Here is a 23,651-nt window from a genome sequence, read left to right on the forward strand (position 1 = left end):
TTCTTTCACTTGAAAATATTAGAGAGGCCTGTAATTGTCAACATGGGTAAACCTCAACCATGAGAGACAGAATGTGGAAGAAAAAAAAAAACAGAAAATCACATTGTTTGGTTTTTAAAGAATTTATTTGCAAATCGTGGTGGAAAATAAGTATTTGATTAATCCCAAAAGTTCATCTCAATACTTTGTTAGGTACCCGTTGTTGGCAATAACGGAGGCCAACATGCAGATCTCCTCTAGAGGAGTGATGTTTTGGGGCTGTCGTTGGGCAACACGGACTTTCAACTCCCTCCTCAGATTTTCTATGGGGTTGAGATCTGGAGACTGGCTAGGCCACTCCAGGACCTTGAAATGCTTCTTACGAAGCCACTCCTTTGTTGCCCTGGCGGTATGTTTGGGATCATTATCATGCTGAAAGACCCAGCCACGTCTCATCTTCAATGCCCTTGCTGATGGAAGGAGATTTTCACTCAAAATCTCTCGATACATGGCCCCATTCATTCTTTCCTTTACACAGATCAGTCGTCCTGGTCCCTTTGCAAAAAAAGAGCCCCAAAGCATGATGTTTCCACCCCCATGCTTCACAGTGGGTATGGTGCAATTCAGTATTCTTTATCCTCCAAACACGAGAACCTGTGTTTCTACCAAAAAGTTCTATTTCGGTTTCATCTGACCATAACACATTCTCCCAGTCCTCTTCTGGATCATCCAAATGTTCTCTACGTGTACTTTCTCAGCAGGGGGACACGTCTGGCAGTGCAGGATTTGAGTCCCTGGCGGCGCATTGTGTTACTGATAGTAGCCTTTGTTACTGTGGTCCCAGCTCTCTGTAGGTCATTTACTAGGTCCCCCTATGTGGTTCTGGGATTCAGTCTTCCCAGCCTGGTGCAGGTGTACAATTTTGTCTCCAGTGTCCTTCGACAGCTCTTTGGTCTTGGCCATAGTGGATTTGGAGTGTGACTGACTGAGGTAGTGGACAGGTGTCTTTTATACTGATAATGAGTTAAAACAGGTGCAATTAATACAAGTAACGAGTGGAGCCTTGTTAGACCTCGATAGACCTCATTAGAAGAAGTTAGACCTCTTTGAAAGCCAGAAATCTCTCTTGTTTGTAGGTGACCAAATACTTATTTTCCACTCTAATTTGGAAATAAATTCTTTAAAAAATCAAACAATGTGATTTTCAGTTTTTTTTTTTTTCCACATTCTGTCTTTCATCGTTGAGGTTTACCCATGTTGACAATTATAGGCCTCTCTAATGTTTTCAAGTAGGAGAACTTACACAATTGGCGGTTGACTAGATACTTTTTTGCCCCACTATAACTACAGCAGTAAAACGACATCCTGAAATTATGGCTTTTAGTTTTTGTATGCCATCCCAAGATTTTACTTCATTGATGGCGCTAGACATTCAATTCCATTCAACTCTGAGGATTGGCTGTGGATGCTCATCTTTCAGCGCCATTGACGGTGCAAGACCATTTTAATTGGGAGGGGCGAATGAACAAAATGTAAAGTGTCCCCATCTGACCACCCGTGTGGAAAATTTTTGGATCTGCCATTGACAAACGTATGCATGCATGCTAAAGTGATGTTGCATGAAAAGATTGCTTATCTTTGAGCATTTACATTGATATTTTCCAAACTCTCAAGGAGACTAGTTAAAGTAAAATAGTAACATGAGAGCAGTTTGGCAGTATGATTACCATCACTGATATGACTCGGACTATTTTTTTCCCCCAATTGTTCATATTATGTATTAAAAAAAGAGTGGGGCTTTCAGAAAGTACAGAGTTCATTAAATCAAACCGTTTTCTTGTTTTAACTAAAGTTTGTATTCAATGACTTGGTTTTCAGAAATATGAATGTTTTGGTTCTTTCACCACGACCCTGTGATTATGCCACAGCGTTTGAGGATTATTAGTGTTCACTCTGGTGAGAAGATGTTCTCCCTTGTCAGCTGCATTCTCATGCCCCCACACCTCAGTGCGGACACACACTCTGCAGTCATAGATGACTCATAGTAGGTGGGCTTAAAGTAGCATCACCCCCAGGTCTCCTAGTTCAAATGAAATCACCTTAACAGTGTCATCGTGAAAAAAAAAAAATCCTAAATGCGGCAAGCTGAATGTGAAATCAATTGGTAAGCAATCCCTTCCCATTATGCTGTGACGGATATAAAAACACTGCATCATTGTTCACATGGCAACTAACATATTTACCATGGACTGCGCAGTGCACCAATGTTTTTTTTCTCCCATCCTCTTTCTTGTAGTTATCTGACTCCTTAGCAGACGGAGGAAGACTGTCACACGTGGTTGCATGTGAACAGACCCCAGCACAGGCAACAGTCCCCTCTGAATTTAATCTGAAGACTAATTAGACGACTACATAGTGTGAATAGATAGATACGCCAACCCTCTCTAATTGGGTCTTAGTGGAAAAGCGGCCTGCCTCACTGTGTCGGCTGACACATAAAAGAGTCCCTAGAAACGTGTCATCAGCCATCACCAATTAAGTAGTTTTCCTTGACAGCTTTGACTGTATTTCAGTAGTGTGATCTATAGTTTGTATCTTGAAGAAGACAAATCATATTATGATACAAAATCCAGATCTCCAACTGCTAAATTTTTCATAAATTGGGATTTAGCTGAGGTCTGCAAAAACGTACTTTATCCTTGTTTTGTGGAAGGAAATCATTGTTCGACTGGCCAAATAGGAAATCCTTTTACTAATTTTTGTAATTTTAATATGGTTGAGATTTTCTGTTTGAGAAATGTGAAAATGATTTTGGCATCTATAATGACAACAGAATGCCAACATTATTGAAATGTAGTTTAATGTGCTAACAATTATCGTCATTGTTTTTTGTGAAGAATTATATAAACCTGATGATTGCATGATTGCTTTAATGACAGGGTGGTCAGGGATGCATGTGTGTCTGTGTAGGGGTGTGCATGTGTGTGTGTACGTATCCGCCATAAGCAGATTTTATGGGGGCGGGGGGGCAGCCTCCCCCCGGTGGCCGAAAAGTGAAAGCATGAAATTGACTTTCCTATATATATAAAAGTTGTAAAGCAATAAAACTGCAACAAAAATGAATTATATGAACAAAAAAATATATTTTCATAATGGGTCAAAATTATTTATCGAACAGATCACGTGACTAGCACCTTAGACGGTCATTTGCTTTGCATATAATTAAAAAAAAAAAAGAAAATCAGGGGAGGGCAATTTTATTTTTCAAATGATTTTTTTTTTTTTTTGATTGAAGCAACTTTTTTGGGATTGAATGATTTAGACACAAATGTCCTACCCATAATATGGCCCAAACACAAAAAGGATTGCTTCAATCAAATAAAACTTTTTCAATGAAAAATTAAGTGTTCAAATGCTAATATTTCAATCTCAAATATTTTTTCGCATTCAAAAACATTTTCTATCATTGAAATTTTTCTTTTTTTGATTGAAGTGATTTTTCTTTTTGAAAAATATAGTTTTTGAAGCAACTTATTTTTTGATTGAATAATAAAGACAAAAACGCCCTAGCCAAAATGTGGCTCAAAAACAAATCAACATTACTTCAATCAAAAAAGTTGCTTCAATCCCAAAAAAATTCAAAGAAAAATAGCTTTCACATGCATTTTTTTTAGTTTCAATTTTTGCATTCACATTTTTTTAATTGAAAATATATATTTTGATTGAAGCACTTTTTTTATTGAAGCAACTTTTTTTTTGATTGAATAATAGATACACAAAACTACCTCCATATGGCTCGGCCCAGTGGATACAATTTTTGGTAACTACATTGGCACGACACCAGCGGACGTAACATATTCAATGGTTGACGATCTTGGCGAAAAGTATTGCCTAAGCAGTCTGATTTAAAGAATTCCCCTCAAGAATGATGGGAAACAAAAAGTGCTCATTGTCAACTTATTAATATTCTTGTAAGTTAATTTTATTCCTGACACTGCGTTTTGGGGTCATCAACATGTTGTGCCCCCCCTGCCTCAAAAGTCAAACTCCGCTTATGGTATCCGCACAGAATCCTGACAATGGAAGTACGAGTGTGTAATTGCGCCAAATCTTTATTTTCCAGCCATTTACAACTGTTTCAGTCACAGCCTATAGGCCTGTGCCGGTATGATATTCTGATGGTATGATAACCTCAAACCAAAATATCACGTTTCACTGTATCGCGGTATTGCAATTACAATGCTAAAATGTGTTACTTTGAGATATCTGGGTTTAAAAAAAAAAAAAATTCCATTGAACAAGATTTTTATTTTTCAAAACATTATCAAATTGTAACATAAGTAAAATGTTAAATTTAAATAAATGAAAAAAATAATCATCTAAATAAAATTAAAACATATGCTGTTCTTTAGGTGAGCCTAAACCCACCCAACCCAACATTATTACCATCACAATAAAAATAATTGAAATATTTTCTGTAAAGAGCACGTGTATATGACTTGTATCATGTTTACATTATAAACACACTCTCTTTCTCAATACAGACAGTTGCCAGAGAGAAGAACACCGCGTGTTTTACCACCGCTAGACACACTAACCACGCTGGAGTTGTCTCTCGTAGCTGGTGGGAAACATTCATGACAGTGTTTACTAACCTTTAACCTTTTGTATAAATGTGAAATCATATTGGATGTATTGCCTCCTCGGCAGCCACCCTCCGCAAACATGTTTTACATGTCCCTCCTCTTCTAAGCCGCGGCCGTCTGTAACTTTTCTGTAGCCGAAGTATTCCCATACTAGCGATTTTGTTTTCTTTGATGGGGGAAAAAAGTTCAGTTTCACCTCCTCCAGCCATTTTGTAGGATAGCTGACTCACTGACACTGAGCAACAACCAGTGGGGGAGGGTCGACCCTTGCAGCTGCAAGCGAGGGATTTCTCCATACATTTTTGGGACATAAAAAATAGTTAATACCTTAGAGACAGTATGACAGAAATTTTTTGCGGTTTTGAGATCTTGACATTTTCATACCACAGTATACCTTGAAACGGGTATTCGGAACATGTCTAGTCACAGAGTTTAGTTTTTACCTACATTTTGGGCGAATTCGAGTCTGAATCTATTCAGTTACTCTTATGGTCCCAACGGCAGCATTTGTCTGTGATATTAATCATAATCTGGATCAAAAACAACAAAGTGCTTCCTCTGTGTCTTGTGAATGTTTAAACATAAATCAAAGATCATTTGCGCTACTATGTGGAACGTCAGGCGGCACAGATTCGCAGAAGTGCTCAATGCAATCAAAGCTGCTTGCGTGACCAGATTAACATGTTTGGTGAAGCTGTCTATCAACTCCATGAGCTCGATTATTCTACAAAAGTGAATGAATAAATAAAAGCTTGATTTGGTTGGAAAGTCAGGTCCATGGATGGAAATTATGAGTGGATAATGGGCTAGTACTGCAGTGTTTGTTTTATTTGAATGAAATATGAAAATAACCTCATTTCATCAAAAAAGAAAAAGTTAACGTGTAGAAATTAAAAGTTTGTATATATGATTTAATCTTTTTAAGAGACCAGTTGTAATGGGACTTATTTACAATAATGAATCAAACTTTCCCTTGGTATTCCTTGGCACCAAACCATTTGCAGTCTTCCTCATACTTGGTACTCATTTGGATTCAGGTCAGGTTAATTACTTGGCCATTGCACAACTTCTTCCACTTCCTTGGCTTTGTTATGAAGTGCCATCTAATCAGATGTGAAGCACTGGATGTAAGAAGGATTGTTCAAAACACTTCGAAATGAATTTTGTTCTTTTTGTCAATTTTGCTCCATAAAAAAGGGTTTTTAAATGAAAGTTTTTTTATGTTGTCTCCACTACATTAGGGTCACTTGCACAGTTATAAACTGGGATCCAATACAATGCAAAAGTATCCTATGAATGTAATGTAATTGTAGCCTATACCCCAATAATAATGTTTTTATTGACACTGTCAGAAAATTTGTTTTGTGATATTTGTACTATACTTTAGCACCTTGTTTTGTTAACATGGTTCTCTTCTTGCTATTTTTTAAAGGGAAAAGTCCGTTTTCACTGGAATATTTAGGTGTGGATTCAAAGTCAATATTGTTTTTTAGGCTTGGTGTGCAAGATGGCTCGGTTTGTACAGTTAGGTTTTTCCTCTCAGGCTGAGATGAATTTCTCGCAAGTTCTTGCGAGTTAACTCTGTGGTTCTCATGTCCAATTTTAAACATTTTAGACCAAATCCAGTAACCTATAGAAATAAACATCGACAGGGCATACAGCATATATGCCTTCACTTGTCTCCATGGTAGCAGATGATATTTGTTCTCATTGGGCCTCAACCAGACGATGCTTGTATAAATGAGGACTGCCTACAAGTGGCGCACTTTTACCAACGCATCTGGGTAATATTTCGATGACGCTATCGCTTTAATTCGTGACGCAGCTTCAACTAGTGGCCTGGCCCACTTTTTGCAGCTAAAGCAGGCGGGGTGCTGCAGCAGCGAGCTCGGCCGCTCGCCCGGTTCGTCGGTGCTCTGCTGAGTATTTACCGCGTCCACAATGGAGTTTTTACTGGGGAACCCGTACAGCACGCCCGTGGGACAGCGAATCGGTGAGTTTATTTTCCAACCACTCATGCATGGTTTTAATTTAGCGATAAACAGGTCCGGCATCCTTTTAGTCCTTCCTCGCCGGCATTCACAGACCTTTAGTTTGAATTTCGGAGTCCAAAAACTGAATATCATACTTTGTGTGATGCGGAATGGCATTACTTTATTAATAATTACGCCTTTATCGAGACTGACAGAGGAGTAATAGGTAATGCTTAATTGACGCGCCTGCTGACCAATGGTTGGAAAGAGGGTGGGTCTAAATATTGTCTTGATGCAAATTGATTGGTTTAAGTGAGGTCGACTTCCTGCTGACCTAAATCAGATGCTAGTTTCTCATGCAATAATACAAATATAGTACAGTTTAACAAGCAAGACATGACATGATTACTTATGCTATGTAATTGCATTTACTGTAGGCTACATAAGAATATTATTTAGTATACTGCTGGTCTGGAAGCGTTCTTAAGACTTAAGACAATGTGTACTAAACATGATGTCTATTAAGGGTGTGACAAAATATCGAAATGGTGATATATCGTGATACTTTGTATCCTAAAAGGTTATCGATATGCTCCTGTCAAGAATCAAGATATCGGTTTAAAAAGGTGTCAGTTAAAAAAAAAAGAAGAAGAAAAAAAAGGCTGCTATTGATGGTGCTTTACGCCCAATCCATTTAGACTGGGAATGTTCATTCATTCAAAACCAGAGCATTCACAGTCATTCGGTCCAATTTTGGGGGCATTTACAGGTCCTGTTGAGTTTGAGTCACTGCCTATTCATTTGGGTGGTTCCCAGGTCACTTCCTGTTCTGTAATGCAAAATAAACAGCAAGTGACCCATAAAATACCCCAAAATCAACAGGAAGTAACTGAAAATCAATAGGTAAATTACCTTAAATGGCCCAAAATTACTCATTGCCTGGCAATGGCTGCAAACGAACAAATGTTCATTCGCTGCCACCCTCCCAGTTCAAATGGATTGGAAGTCTACTAGTGATGAACTCATTCCAATTCACAGCAGAAGCTTGCTTTTCTGTTTATTAGTTTTTTGTAGAATATCCTAGAATTATTTCCTGACCAATGTATCCAAAATCGTTGTATGGCTATATCGTCAGTTCATCGCTATCATGAGGTTTGTATCACAAATCGTATCGTATCTGGAGGTACCAAGAGGTTCCCACTCCTAATATATATATATTGTTAAATTAGATACTAATATTTCCAGGTTTGAGTGGTGAAAGGTTTTAGATGTAATTGATATTTCTCCAATTTTTAGATGGTTTTAGATACAGTGGGGAGAACAAGTATTTGATACACTGCTAATGGGTTTTCCCATTACTTGTTCTCCCCACTGTATGTATTAATTACATGTCTATTTCCTATTTTTATTATTTGGCATTACCACAGGGCATGTCTCAGCTCCTCTTGTGTAAACTTTGTAGATGGTGTAAACAGTTCTACTACTCATGAACGTTGTTGGTGTTGTATTTTCAAATTATACTTGGAATAAATGAGTATGAATTTGTCTTCTATGTATGAAGTGTGTATAAAAAAAGCAAAACACAACCACACAATAATCTCTGCTATTAAAATTTCAAACAAATAGAAAAAACACATTTACATATTACATCTACCATAGTGGGGCTGCCACAACTCTTTTTAATAGTCAAATAATATAGCTCTAACATCTATCTTGGTTTTTCTGTTACAGAGATAGCAACAAGCTCTAGCCTGCCATCAGAAGACTGGTCTCTCAACATGGAGATCTGCGATACGATCAACAGCTCTGAAGAAGGGTGTGTTTTTGTCATTCTGTATTTTTTAGAAACAACAAGCTCAGGGTTGCATGTGTCTCAAAGGTCAATTTTCTTTCATCCCAGGCCTAAAGATGCAGTCAGAGCCATTAAAAAAAGGATTGTGGGAAACAAAAACTTTAAGGAGGTCATGCTAGCGCTCACTGTGAGTGTATCTCCACACCTATACCCTGTTATTGTTGCTTTTGTCATGCGTCATTAGATACTGTATGAGATACGAGTTCTCTTTCCAGGTACTGGAAACCTGCGTGAAGAACTGCGGCTACAGGTTTCATATCTTAGTCACCACAAGGGATTTTATCGAGGGGGTTCTGGTCCGTTCTATTATCCCGAGGAACAACCCTCCTCTGATCGTACACGACAGAGTGCTCGGCATCATACAGGTCTGCTGGTGCCACGAAAAATCAAAAAGCTATTTTGAATCTGTATTCGCATCTCTGTGGTCACATTCCGTGAAATCTTGTGCTATTTTGCGCTTGTCATCTTTTCAAGGCGTGGGCAGACGCATTCCGTAGCTCGCCCGACCTGACTGGTGTGGTGTCAGTCTATGAAGACCTGCGAAGGAAAGGGCTTGAGTTCCCTATGACGGAATTAGATGGCTACCCATCAGGCCAACCTCCCAAAAGGGTACAAACACTTTCTCACTGGGGTCTCTAGACCGCTTTAACACTGGCTTTCACCTTTGGTCAACCTTTCTTTTCGGATCTTTTCTGTGCCTGGCTTAGCAGACCTCGTCTCGAAATGGGCCTGCCATTGCTACTGTCCCTGCTCCGCTGCTGTCCTCCAAACCTCCCCTAATCCCACCCCAGACTCTTGAGCTAAAGCAGGCGCTAGAGGGTGGTGATGCCTTTACTCCCAACCAGGTGATGGACGTTGCCTGCTCTTGATAGGGCTATTTTACTCTTTATTCACCATACAGCGGTACCTTGACTTAGGAGGTCAATGCTTGTTTTATTATATTTTCTTGTGAAACAAAATTTTCAGACACATTTGAGTGAAGTCAAGAAAAAAATCCCTGCTAGATATTCGCCAGCTTCTCATTGTCAAAACATAACTATGAAATGAGAACACTTGTGGGCCAAACCTAGCTAACAAGTCATTTTCATGATGTCACAGTCAGAGTCACCCTTCTTAACAGCACACATACAACAGAAGAACTGTTATATAAAACTACTGTATTTTCAGCGCTATAAGGCACACTTAAAAGCCTTCAATTTTGGCACCTTATATATGGCTCAATATTGGATAATCATGGCATGACATTCTCTGTAGCGCAGCACAATCTAGTGAAAGTTCTACTGCTATTACTACTACTACTACTACTACTGTGCCTTATAATGCTGTGCGCCCTATATATGAAAAAAAAAAAAACAGTTTTAAAATAGGCCATTCATTGAAGGTGCACCTTATACTCCGATGCGCCTTATAGTGCGGAAAATACGGTACTTTGTTTCTTTAAATGATCTGTTATTGGGTTTTATGCTCTAATACAATGCAATGATTGGAGCTGAAACAGATTGATGACATTTTTGTGAATTTACATCAATCTTTTTTTTTTTTTTTCAATAATAAAAGTTAAGGGTTACAGGTGAGCTTCCAAAATGCCAAAAGGTGTCATATTAATTTGATGAATGAGTAAATTGAATTACTAGCTAAACTCGTATGTCAAGGTACCTCACTATGTATTTCCATTCATCATATTACATGCTGGTATACTTACTCACACACACCCTTTACCGGTCTATTATTTAGCAGCAGTCACAAAGTACAAAGAAATGCTACTTTTTATGACCCTATACAAATATGTAAACCTAATTTTCAATTCCTTCCCCAATTCTCCCACACTGTTTTCTACACAAAACTTAATGGGTTCTTTCTTAGGTTTTTGTGAATTAGTAGTGTACAACCCCTAGCAAAAAGCATGGAATCACCAGTCTCGGACGAGCACTCACTCAGACATTTTATCATGTAGAACAAACTCAGATAAAAAGCTTGGAAAAATAATGAATTAGTTCAAAAGTGCAACTCTTTATCATTCAGAAACACTAAAAGGAATGAATAACAAACATTATGGTGGTCAGTAAATGTTAATTTTATAGAACAAGTGCAGGGAAATATGTATATGGAATCACTCCATTCTGAGGAAAAAAATATGGAATCATGAGAAACAAACAAAGAAATAACAATCAAAACACATCTTTAGTATTTAATAGCACCACCTCTGGCTTTTATAACAGCTTGCATTTGCTGAGGCATGGACTTGATGATAGTTCTTCATCAATTTGGTGCCAACTCTCTTTGGTTGCAGTTGCCAGATCATCCTTGCAGGTTGGAGCCTTGCTGTGGACCATTTTTTTCCCCAATTTCCACCACAGGTTATCAATAGGGTTGAGATCTGGGCTATTTGCAGGCCATGACATTGACTGGATGAGTCTTTCTCCAAGGAATGCTTTAACAGTTTTAGCTCTGTGGCAAATGACAAACATTTTTAATTGAAGGGATAAGAAAGCTATCTAAAATTTGAGGGTATTTTGATGTCTTCTTCAGGCTGTCATCTTTGTAAATCTCACTGGAACAGCACCAAACAAAAGTTCCAGCATCATCACGTTGTCCAATGCAGATTCTTGACTCTTGACACCTTGTCCAATGCAGATTCTTGACTCTTGACAAGGTGATGAGGCTGGAACCTTTGTTGCTGTTCCAGTGAGATTTACAAAGATTACTGCCTGAAAAAGACATCAAAATTCCCTTTGTCCTTGATGATATGGGGCTGCATGTCAGGCAAAGGCACTGCGGAGATACAGTTGTGGTCAAAAGTTTACATACACTTGCGAAGAACATAATGTCATGGCTCTCTTGAGTTTCCAGTTATTTCTACAACTCTGATTTTTCTCCGATAGAGTGATTGGAACAGATACTTCTTTGTCACAAAAAACATTCATGAAGTTTGGTTCTTTTATGACTTTATTATGGGTTAACAGAAAAAGTGATCAAATCTGCTGGGTCAAAAATATACATACATGGATCTGAAAAAGCGAATCATTGACTTGAACAAGTCAGGAAAGTCTTTTGGAGCCATTTCAAAGCAGCTGCAGGTCCCAAGAGCAACAGTGCAAACAATTGTTTGTAAGCATAAAGTGCATGGCACTGTTTTGTCACTGCCACGATCAGGAAGAAAACGCAAGCTATCACCTGCTGCTGAGAGAAAATTGGTCAGGAGGGTGAAGATTCAACCGAGAATCACCAAAAAGCAGATCTGCCAAGAATTAGAAGCTGCTGGAACACAAGTGTCAGTGTCCACAGTCAAGCGTGTTTTGCATCTCCATGGACTGAGAGGCTGCCGTGCAAAAAGGAAGCCCTTGCTCCAAAAGCGGCACCTTAAGGCTCGACTGAAGTTTGCTGCTGATCACATGGACAAAGATAAGACCTTCTGGAGGAAAGTTCTGAGACGAAACAAAAATCGAGCTGTTTGGCCACAATGCCCAGCAATATGTTTGGAGGAGAAAAGGTGAGGCCTTTAACCCCAAGTACACTATGCCTACCGTCAAGCACGGTGGTGGTAGTATTATGCTGTGGGGCTGTTTTGCTGCCAATGGAACTGGTGCTTTACAGAGAGTAAGTGGGATAATGAAGAAGGAGGATTACCTTCAAATTCTTCAAGATAACCTAACATCATCAGCCCGAAGATTGGGTCTTGGGCGCAGTTGGGTGTTCCAAGAGGACAATGACCCCAAACACACATCAAAAGTGGCAATGGAATGGCTAAATCAGGCTAGAATTAAGGTTTTCGAATGGCCTTCCCAAAGTCCTGACTTAAACTCCATTGAGAACTTGTGGACAATGCTGAAGGAACAAGTCCATGTCAGAAAGCCATCAAATTTAACTGAACTGCACCAATTCTGTAAAGAGGAGTGGTCAAAGATTCAACCAGAAGCTTGCCAGAAGCTTGTGGATGGCTACCAAAAGCGCCTAATTGAAGTGAAAATGGCCAAGGGACATGTTACCAAATATTAGCGCTGCTGTATGTATATTTTTGACCCAGCAGATTTAATCACTTTTTTCTGTTCACCCATAATAAAGTCATAAAAGAACCAAACCTCATGAATGTTTTTTGTGACAAAGAAGTATCTCTTCCAATCACTCTATCGGAGAAAAATCAGAGTTGTAGAAATAACTGGAAACTCAAGAGAGCCATGACATTTTGTTCTTCACAAGTGTATGTAAACTTTTGACCACAACTGTAGCTGTGGTTAAAACTTCAATAAATGCACAAGTTTACATTGAAATTTTAGACAGCTTTCTTATCCTTTCAATTGAAAATATGTTTGTCATTTTCCAAGATGAGAATGCATCATGTCACAGAGCTAAAACTGTGAAAGCATTCCTTGGAGAAAGACTTATCCAGTCAATGTCATGGCCAGCAAATAGCCCAGATCTCAACCCTATTGATAACCTGTGGTCGAAATTGAAAAAAATGGTCCACAGCAAGGCTCTGACCTGTAAGGATGTTCTGGCAACGGCAATCAAAGAAAGTTGGCACCAAATTGATGAAGAGTACTGATCAAGTCCATGCCTCGGAGACTGCAAGCTGTCATAAAAGCCAGAGGTGGTGCTACTAAATACTAGAGATGTGTTTTGATTGTTATTTCTGTTTGTTTCTCAGGATTCCATATTTTTTTTCCTCAGAATGGAGTGATTCCATATATATTTCCCTGCACTTGCTCTAAAAAACGTAACATTTACTTTTGTGTTTCTGAATGTTAAAGAGTTGCACTTCTGAACTAAATCATTATTTTTTCAACCTTTTTATCGAGTTTATTCTACACGATAAAATGTCTGAGTGAATGCTCGTCCGAGACTGGTGATTCCATACTTTTTGCTAGGGGTTGTAGTTTTAGCCTTAGCCTGTTGTCTATATTATCCTCTCAAGAATCACATTTAGTTAAAAATAAATCCATTGTAAGGCCTATTTAAAATACAGTTGTAATATAAGATCCCAATACAGTACTGAAAGGGTTGAGTGTACTATGTGTTTGCAAAATGCAAACTATTAACATTTAATACTCCAGGTAGGAGCACTAAAGGCAGAGCTGGGAGTGGTGAGGAGCAACCTCACAATGATGTCCGATATGATGAGTCAGCTGGATCCTGTCACGGTAAAACAAGCTGACATGGAGTTGCTGGAGGTACCAAACTTACACATATACAGTACATGTTTTATTTTTGACTAAAAGACAATGTTGCTTGAAAATATAGCATTTCCCACCAAGTCATGTTGCCCTTAACTGATCTCGCACTTTATCTATGTACCACATCTGCACTATCACAACCCCCCCAACCCACACATTCTCTTTGGTTGTGTCATTAGCAGTTATACACAGTATGTAAGGAAATGCAGGACAGGATAGTGAAGATTGTCCCCAGGCTTAGTGAGGAGAAACTGATCGAAGAGTTATTAGCAACAAATGACGAGATGAACACTGCCTTCTCGCGCTATCACAGGTAAAGCGGTATTTTTTTTAATGGGGGTAGCGGGGATGCAACATTCAGAAAATCCTTTTATTGATGCACTTGTTGCGATCATTTGTTTGCTTTTAAGGTTTGAGCGACAAATAGCAAATGGCCCAAACACAACCCAACAGGTAGATCACTTGGTCCAAAGACACAAATGGTTTTTTTTTTTTTTTTTATGTTGACAGCGCACTTCTCATCATTTTTGTATTTACAGAGCCATACATATGTAAACCTAAAAGACCTCAATATTAGTGAATCGGGGGCCGCAACAGCTATCAATGGCGGCCTGCTCACACAATCAAAAGAGGACAGTTTGTCCAGCCGGATGGCAGGGCTCAGTAAGTATTTTGCCTAAAATCTGCAAAAGAATGTAATTGTTGTATTTATTTGGAAAATAATTAATTCATTAAACTGCTTGTGAAAATGAATGATTATCTTGCATTTCTATACATCATATCCAACTACTGTATGTTTAATACTGTGCTTTTTCAGTTGGTTCAGTCATTTTTCTATTCTACAAATTCAACACAGCTGCTTTCCTTCACCTCACAAAACATTTGGCTGTCTTTTGAACAGACACAAGGGAAGGAGATGACGTGGATGCATTTTTACACAAAACAAATGGCTCAACTCAAAGAGCAAGGTACTGAAAATATAACATACAGGCAATAATATGCTTTTGTGATGTTTTATTTTCCAGATGTTTAGACATAATTAGCCTTATCTGTTGTGAATTCGGTTTCAGTGAGCATATAGACATTGGACTGGATGGCCTTGCTCAAGCTCAGGAAAACTCTAAAGTGGTAAGCAAAGTTGTTGTGTGCCTAGATTGCTTATGCAGCTCGAGAAAAAGGCTAGTTGCTTGAGACGAGAAAAAAAAAACACAATAAATCGCTGTCAAGGTACTGGCTGTAGTAGTACTTAATGTTAATGCTGTTAGATGAGCTGTACAACTACTGACTTGAGACCCTAAGGATGAAGAAGATGGTGTCCACCCCCAATTTTATCATTTTACATTGTTCAATGAATTGCCTGGTAAATGCAGATTGACTGTCTTTAACCCTATTTTAATACACCAAGCTTTTGCACTGGTAGTGAATGTAATTGTAAAACATTAGACTAACATTAAGACATTGGCTGTCTTTGACGGCGATAGACCAATCCATTTGAATTGGAAGGGCTGGAGTTCATTCGCTGCCAGCTTTTCTAGTTCAAATAGATTGCACGACTGGTAGTAAAAAACTCTTTTCCATTCAAAGCCATACAGCCATTCAGAGCCATGTAACTGGACGTCGATTGTCATCAATGGCACTGAAAGAGTTACATTTAATAGGCCATATTACTGTTAGATTTTGAAACGATGTACCAATTCTTTAACACCCAAGTACTGCATTAAAATTAGGGCTGTCAAAATTATCATGTTAACGGGCGGTGATTAATTTTTTAAATTAATCACGTTAAAATATTTAACGCATTTAACACAAGCGCGGAACGACCCACTCACACATTGCCGCGAACAGACTACAATGGCGCCGTTTTATGTATATTGAGAGCTAAGAGGCAGAGACAGGCGAGTGGAGTGAACACAGGCATTCATTGAAACCGCGCTATTTATTTGTATAAGCTTTGCCATCTCTTCCACTACACTTATAACTGTTGTAGCGAGCGATGCGGGGAAGAATGACAGGAGATGATCTTTTTCTTAACACCCTGTACACAACGCAGAGAAGATATACCATTTGCAGCCACCACTGACAGTCATGGTTGCCCAACTTCCCATCATGCATTTGCATGCATATCTGTCCAAATAATAATAATAGTAATGTTCACAAAAGGAAAAGCGCTCAATGCTAAGAGAACTGGCATTCCCAATCAAAATAGCTATGCAAAATAATACTGAGACTTTGGTCAAACTCTAGTCAAACATTTCATTTAGCTATACAAATACACTAGATGGCAATATTTAGTCACAATATACAAACTATCAAAATTACTATAACTTGTACTCGCATTTATCTTTTAAGAATTACAACTCTTTCTATCCATGGATCCCTTTCACAGAAAGAATGTTTATAATGTTAATGCCATCTTGTCGATTTGTTATAATAAACAAATACAGTATTTATGTACAGTATGTTGAATGTATACATCCATCTTGTCTTATCGTTCCATTCCATCAATAATTTACAGAAAAATATGGCATATTTTAGAGATTGTTTGAATTGCGATTAATTACGATTAATTTTTAAGCTGTGATTAACTCGATTAAAATTTTTAATCAGTTGACAGCCCTAATTAAAATATGATAGTGCCTATTGTTGTTCACATGTATGAATGTGTCTTGCTGTGTTGTTCTGCCTCTAGTGATTTAATAATTTGTCTCCAGAAATAGATATTAACCTACAGTATATAACCTATTCTGAAATAATTCTCTACCTATGCAACAAAGGATTACAGCCCAGCATCCTCTCACAGCTCCTCACCAAAGTTAGACTGGATGATTAAAAGGGGAATGGTGGGTTCATGTTTTAAAAAAATGTTCCTGATTACTCCCTACATCCCTTTTTATTATTATTAGTTTTGTTGTTGTTCCTGTAGTTCTTAATGAGGTTGCGGTTCACTTTTGCTTTGGTCAGTGGTTTACTTTTTCAGCCCATGAATTGTTTGGTTTGCATGCTATTCAAAATGTCAAAGACTTCAATTATGATTTCATTTGGCGTTGGTGAGCATGGAAATATTTGCTTTGCTGTCCTGATATTCCATTTGCTCTGTGTGATGTTGTGGTGTTAATTTTGTGTCCTTGTATTTTGGGGGAGGGAGCCACCATCATTATTCTATTTGATATATATTCCCTTCTTTTTTAGATACCTGTCAAGCAGTCAAACGTAATGGATGATATTGAGAAATGGCTTGAGTTGGATGATGAGGTGAACAATAGAATATTTTTTTGCATAACGAATATTTGTAATATTGTGTTGTGTTCACGTACTGTAACATGCATTTTCTGTTTGCGACATAGTATGACGACGTTGAAGACTCTGAAGGTGTCACAAGTGAAGGTGAGCAATCTTTCAGATGAATTACTTTTCCATAACAAACCAATACTACCCATCAGTAACCGACTGGACTTGTACATATGTCAACAGACATTTGGTTGTGTTTTTATGTTGGCTACTGCAGTGTTTTGAGGGTTTGGATGTACTGTTCAAATACAGTTGTACCTTAATTTATGAGTGCACAAACACATGAGTTGATGATGGGACTTGATCAAATTAAGTCACTGTGTGTTCACCTACCTCATAATTATTTGCCAGTCACTATTTTGATTCTGTACCACAAGTTAATAATATGTCGCTAGAGGTATCGTGGTGGATTTGCCCGATTATGAAGCAGTCTGTGTAGGGTATGCACTCACCTATTGCTGGTATTCAGTGGCTTACTAGTCATCCATCATTTTACTGTGGTGACAATGGGAAAACACTTCAGTATTTGATCCCCCAATCAGGGTAAGAATCTGTGGTAGGGAAATTATATGAAAATGTCTGTTTTGTTGGGATAGAGGCATCTGGAGGCCGTTCTGTGGTACTGCTGTGACATATAGACAGGTTTCCTGAGCGAAATATGGGCGGCGCCATCTTGGAAAATGTCTGCTCCGAACTTCCGGTTTAGAAAGAACAACATGAATTGCGGTTGAAGTAAGCAGTTTGGTGGCAAAGTTGAAACTGCAAGATCAAGCCAGAGGAACCCACGGGATCTCCCAAAATGGATTCAGAATGACGTAGATGAGATGTAGATGAGATTGTATGATTGTTCTTATCACTTCGTTGTTCATTCGTGGACAAAATTATAACAACCTGTCAGCCTGTGTTGACGTAAGGTATAGATTGATACGCAGGCCACTTGAGTGACCAAAATGATGTGTAATTTAAAATAATGTTACATTTGCCGAACGCAGAAGGGCTGACACGGATTTTGTTGTTACAAGGAAATACTACAAGGTACTCTATGTACATATAAACAAAAATAGCATGTCATTCTTTTTTATTGTAGATATTGATCGCAATAAGACATTTAGACAACATGATTCTATTTCTTGTTTTATTCAAAACGATTGTTGCATGTGCAACACAGGTCAACGAATCACAATTTATAAAATTTTTGGAAAAATAGCATACGAGAATGTGATATCAGACAGCAGAGCTCTGGCGCTTCGCCAAACTTTCATCCGACATTACGGCCACCAGACGAGCTTTCTCCCAATGTCCTCGTAAATTCCAGCTCCAATAGCGTATTTTAAAGTTGCTGCAGTTAAAAAGCTTGTTGTTGGATCTCGAAATCGGGTTGACGGTCCGCCGCAAGGCGAGCCACCGCCTCCAGCCCCAGCCTCTCGGCCGCCCAATAATCACAATCATCATCATAATAACAATATCAAAGGCAACAAGTCATTTCATGCGCAAGATTTTAGCTTTTTTTGAGATATTTTTTTTGAGCACCAGACACATGAAAATGCAGGGATAGGAAGAACATCCCTTCCAAAACAAAGCTGCAACATGGCTACAAAAATACCCGGTTACAGTGGTGGAACAAGCTTGGTTCCACATATACTTTCATGAATATGTTGTCCTGATGATGGACGCGGTATTTCCAAATTGTCTTTTTTATGGGATTTTGATGAGTAATGTTAATCCAGCTCCTCTGTTGTTTTGGATGGAGACATTTTAAAACGGAAGTTGTCTGCAGACATAAGGAAGTAAAGCGGAAGTACCTCAGAAACTTGTCTATAGAAGTTCCTTATCGATGTAGTTAGTCGCAGTCAGAGCAAAATGGTCTGTTTAGTAAATGACCATAGTGACGAGAGAATTACGGTGACATAAATCATCAATCATTTTGGCGATAAATATTGTCATATCACACAGCAAAAAGTCACATGCAAAAATAAAAAAAATAACAAGGAGTGGTGACAATTCACCCACACTCCTAAAAAAAGCGCTCTTTTTCCAATGTTGGCGTATTTGGTGGTGTAAAACATGGCATTTCAGGGAAAATACATTTTGTATATAGGTAAATTAAGTCACAGAACCAATTCCACTTGTTAATCAAGGTATCATTTTAGAGTGGCATGTATTCGATATCACACTTATTTAATGTTTTTTTTTCATTCCGTTTTTTTTTTTTTTTTTTTTCTGAAGCAGTGTTTTTATGTCTGATATTGGTTGCCACCTTCTGAAGAATTTGACAGGTTCTTGGCACAAAGAGCAAAAGCAGCTGAGCGGTTACCTTCAGTGCGACAGTCTTCCCAGGATGCCAACCACTCCGAATCCTGAGCTGCAATTCAGCCTGCCACTCGCAAGTCGAAAAAAGTCCCTCTGGCATAAGGGACAGATGGAGATGTATTTTGGCATCATGTATCGAAGGCAAATGAAGGACTGCAGCCCATATTTACTTATTGTATATCCTGCTTTTGCTTTGCTGGGGTTTTAATGAGTGGATGAGGAGCAGAGGATTTTACTTGATGTAATTAATTTTGGTTGTAATGCAAACATTTGCACAATTTGTATGATTACATTCCTACTGTTGAAGGAAACGTGGGATATTGTTACTTAAACAATTTTTGCAACATAGATAACTATATTGCTATGAATATTTGTGGCTTATAATGAGTTACAGATAACACCTCAGTCAACGTAGCAAACACTGTTAAATTATGTGAACATAAATGTCAGAAATTCCTGATATGAAAAGTTGAGGCATTTTCCATGTTAATATTTGAAACAGGATGTAAAGGAAACATAATTTAGTTGTTTGTTGTTGTTTTTTTTACCACCATAATATTTCTTTGTCAAGTTTAAATGCAGAGTGCAATTAAATGATTTACCAAACTACCAAGCACCTTTTTTTTTAATGTAATCTCTCACTCTCACAAATTTTAGTGTGCTAGAAATGAAAAGTATTCTATTTTGGATGGGCTGTGCGATAAATCAGTTTCATGAATTATTATATTGAATGAGTTTTTTGTTTGTTGTTTTGTTGGTTTTGCCAAAAAGGAAACCTCACAACTAGTTATGGAATACATTATTTCATGAGAATGAGATTATTTCTTTGTGAAGTTATTACTTTGGGGGATAACATCACGAAATGGCGGTAGCACTTTATTTATATTACGTTTGTTCATGTCTATGGTTTGTTCAACATTTAAAATATATTTTTAAGTCTTTACAGGGCAAGAGACTATTTTTAGTAATTTAAAAAACTTAATCCCATAAAAACCTGCCGTCCATATACGTACATGGATGGGCATCACATTTTGGGTCATGTGCAATGCTGGCCAAAAGTATTGGCACCCCTGCAATTCTGTCAGATAATGCTCAATTAGTCCCAGAAAATGATTGCAATTACAAATGCTTTGGTAGTAATATCTTCATTTATTTTGCTTGCAGTGAAAAAAACACAAAAGAGAATGAAAAAAAAAAAGGTTAAATCATTTTAATTTTACACAAAACTCTTAAAAATGGGCGGGACAAATGTATTCACACCCTCAGCCTCATACTTTGTAGCACAACCTTTAAACAAAATAACTGCGAACAACCGCTTCCGGTATCCATCAGTGAGTTTCTTACAATGCTCTGCTGGAATTTTAGACCATTCTTCTTTGGCCAACTGCTCCAGGTCTTTGAGATTTGAAGGGTGACTTCTCCAAACTGCCATTTTCAGATGTCTCCACGGGTGTTCTATGGGATTCAGGTCTGGACTTATTACTGACCAATTTAGAGGTCTCCAGTGCTTTCTCTCAAACCATTTTTAGTGCTTTTTGAAGTTTGTTTTGGGTCAGTGTCCTGCTGGAAGACCCATGACCTCTGAGGGAGACCCAGCTTTCTCGCACTGGGCCCTATATTATGCTGCAAAATTTTTTGGTAGTCTTCAGACTTCATAATGCCATGCGCACGGTCAAGCAGTCCAGGACCAGAGGCAGCAAAGCAACCTCAAAACATCAGGGAATCGCCGCTGTGTTTGACTGTGGGGACCATGTTCTTTTCTTTGAAGGCCTCGTTTTTTTGCTGTGAACTTTATGTTGATGCCTTTTCCCAAAAGGCTCTACTTTTGTCTCATCTGACCAGAGAACATTCTTCCAAAACGTTTTTGGCTTTCTCAGGTAAGTTTTGGCAAACTAAAGTCTGGCTTTTTTATGTCTCTGGGTCAGAAGTGGGGTCTTTCTGGGTATCCTATCATAGAGTCTCCTTTGATTCAGCACCGACGGATAGTACGGGTTGACACTGTTGTACCCTCGGACTGCAGGACAGCTTAAACTTGTTTGGATTTTAGTCGAGGTTCTTTATCCACCATCCGCGCAATCTTTCGTTGAAATCTCGTGTCAATTTTTCTTTTCCGTCCTTATTTAGGGAGGTCAGCCACAGTGTCATGGGCTTTACACTTTTTGATGACACTGCACACGGTAGACACAGGAACATTCAGGTCTTTGGAGACTGACTTGTAGCCTTGAGATTGCCCATGCGTCCTCACAATTTTGTTTCTCAAGTCCTCAGACACTTCTTAGGTCTTCTTTCTTTTCTCCATGCTTAATGTGGTACACACAAGGACACAGGACAGAGGTTGAATCAACTTTAATCCATTTTAACTGGATGCAAGTGTGATTTAGTTATTGCCACCACCTGTTATGTGCCACAGGTAAGTAACAGGTGTTGTTAATTAAATAATTTAGAGAAGCATCACAAGATTTTTCAAAGGGTGCCAATACTTTAATCCGGCCCATTTTTTGAGTTTTGTGTAAAATGATGATTTTTTTTTTTTTTTTTTTCATTCTCTTTTGTGTTTTTTTTTTTTTTTTTTTTTTGCAAGAAAAATAATGAAGCCATTACTACCAAAGCATTTGTAATTGCAATCATTTTCTGGGAGAAATTGAGCATTGTATGACAGAATTGCAGGGGGCCAAAATATTCACATTTGACATAAAAAAAAATTTCCTAAATGATCTAAGTAATGTCTACATATATGGATACTAGATCTCAATTATAATATTTAAATTAATATTTCTATATTTTTTTAATTCATAACATACATTTATTAAAAATTATTATTCATTCATCTGCTGATCCGTTTATCTTCACAAGGCTCGCGAGGGTGCTGGAGCCTATCCCAGTTAACAACGGACAGGAGGAAGGGTACACCCTGAATTGGTTGCCAACCAGTCGTAGACCACATAGAGACAAACAACCATTTGCCCACACACTCATACAAGGACAATTTGAAGTTTTCAATCAGCCTAAAAGTCATGTTTTGGGGGGATGTGGAAGAGAACCCACACATACATGGGGAGAATGTACAAATTTTAGATAGGGAGGCCGGAACTGGGATTGAACCAACAGTCTCATAACTAGGAGTGGGAACCTCTTGGTATCTCACGATCCGATACGATTTGCGATACAAAGCTCACGATAACGATGATCTGATGATATGGCGATTCAACGATTATCGATACATTAGTCAGGAAATCATTCTAAAATATTCTACAAACAACTAATAAACAGAAAAACAAGCTTCTGCTGTGAATTGGAATGAGTTTATCACTAGTAGACGTCTAATCCATTTGAACTGGGAGGGTGGCAGCGAATGTCATTCGCTGCCATCCCTCCCATTTCAAATGGATTGAACGTCTATGGCTGTCAGTGGCAGCCAATGCCAGGCAATGAGGTAATTTAGGGCTATTTAAAGTCATATACCTGTTGATTTTCAGTTACTTCCTGTTGATTTTTGGGTATTTAACGGGTCACTTCCTGTTTATTTTGTGTTACAGAACAGGAAGTGACCTGGGAATCACCCAAATGAATAGGCAGTGACTCAAACTGAACAGGAAATGACCTGTAAATGCCCTGAAAATCAGACAGAATGACTGTGAATGCTCTGTTTTCGAATGAACGAACGTTCCCAGTCTAAATGGATTCGGTGCAAATGCAGCCTTATAGTTAACTGAAACACTATTATGGTGGAAGATTCTGGTAGCAACTTGTTGGTTTCTTTTTTTTTTTTTTTTTTTTTTTTTTTTTTTTTTAAAGACATTGACACATCTTTAAAACGATATCTCGATTCTTGGCAGGAGCATATCGATAACCTTTTGTGATACAAAGTATCACGATATATCACCATTTTGATATTTTGTCACACCCCTACTCATAACTGTGAGGCGTATGTGCTAAACACTCTTCCACGATGCTGCAAAATGATTATGTGAAAAATAAAATTAATAAAAACAAATACTGTATATTCTGGGTATGGTTCAAAATAAGACTTTAAAGTTGATTTTTCTTAATTTCATAATATTCAGTAGATTCACTCCCACTGACAGTGAATGATGTCAAATCCATTTTAACTGGAATATTGCATGTCGGGCGTTGAATGATTATGTCCAATTCATTCTGATCCTGAGGGACCATCATGGGGTTATTTTTTGTTTGTTTTTAATACAAAAAAATATTAACTTGCCCTATAAAGGGTTAAATTATAACGACTGATAAATATCCTTTTTCTTACATTTGGTTCGGTTTCTTTTTAGGTGTCAATGTTGAGCAACAGGTGGCTTTTTTTTTTTTTTTTTTGTCAGGAAATGCAAATTGCAATCTAATTGGACACACAAATAAGCGACCGAATGTTTCCTGGTATTTGATTGGTCCAAAGTGCCACGCCCTCTGTTCA

General features: G+C 38.2%; 1 protein-coding gene across 2 annotated transcripts; it reads left to right on the plus strand.

Moving 5' to 3' along the window:
* Nucleotides 1–6,412: 6,412 nt before the first annotated feature.
* Nucleotides 6,413–19,828, plus strand: tom1 (target of myb1 membrane trafficking protein). Of its 2 annotated transcripts, XM_057861554.1 has the most exons (16): nt 6,413–6,618; nt 8,330–8,414; nt 8,499–8,577; nt 8,666–8,815; nt 8,925–9,059; nt 9,161–9,295; nt 13,502–13,618; nt 13,801–13,934; nt 14,032–14,074; nt 14,161–14,284; nt 14,523–14,589; nt 14,692–14,749; nt 16,396–16,461; nt 16,811–16,873; nt 16,966–17,005; nt 19,176–19,828. In XM_057861554.1, exons 1-16 carry the CDS (start codon nt 6,567–6,569, stop codon nt 19,268–19,270), a joined length of 1,443 nt encoding a protein of 480 aa, XP_057717537.1. In that variant the 5' UTR covers nt 6,413–6,566; the 3' UTR covers nt 19,271–19,828. The 2 variants fall into 2 exon arrangements, with proteins under 2 accessions (XP_057717537.1, XP_057717539.1); XM_057861556.1 differs by lacking the exon at nt 16,396–16,461.
* Nucleotides 19,829–23,651: the final 3,823 nt, after the last annotated feature.

The sequence above is a fragment of the Corythoichthys intestinalis genome, chromosome 16 (genome assembly GCF_030265065.1).
Source record: "Corythoichthys intestinalis isolate RoL2023-P3 chromosome 16, ASM3026506v1, whole genome shotgun sequence".
Taxonomy (NCBI): domain Eukaryota; kingdom Metazoa; phylum Chordata; class Actinopteri; order Syngnathiformes; family Syngnathidae; genus Corythoichthys; species Corythoichthys intestinalis.

Excerpts from the sequence above, each read along its gene's own strand:
- tom1 (XM_057861554.1), top strand. The coding sequence starts at position 6,567 with ATGGAGTTTTTACTGGGGAACCCGTACAGCACGCCCGTGGGACAGCGA. Across the intron at positions 16,874-16,965 it reads GGCTTGAGTTGGATGATGAG|TATGACGACGTTGAAGACTC; the intron begins GTGAACAATAGA and ends TTTGCGACATAG. Across the intron at positions 17,006-19,175 it reads TGAAGGTGTCACAAGTGAAG|AATTTGACAGGTTCTTGGCA; the intron begins GTGAGCAATCTT and ends CACCTTCTGAAG.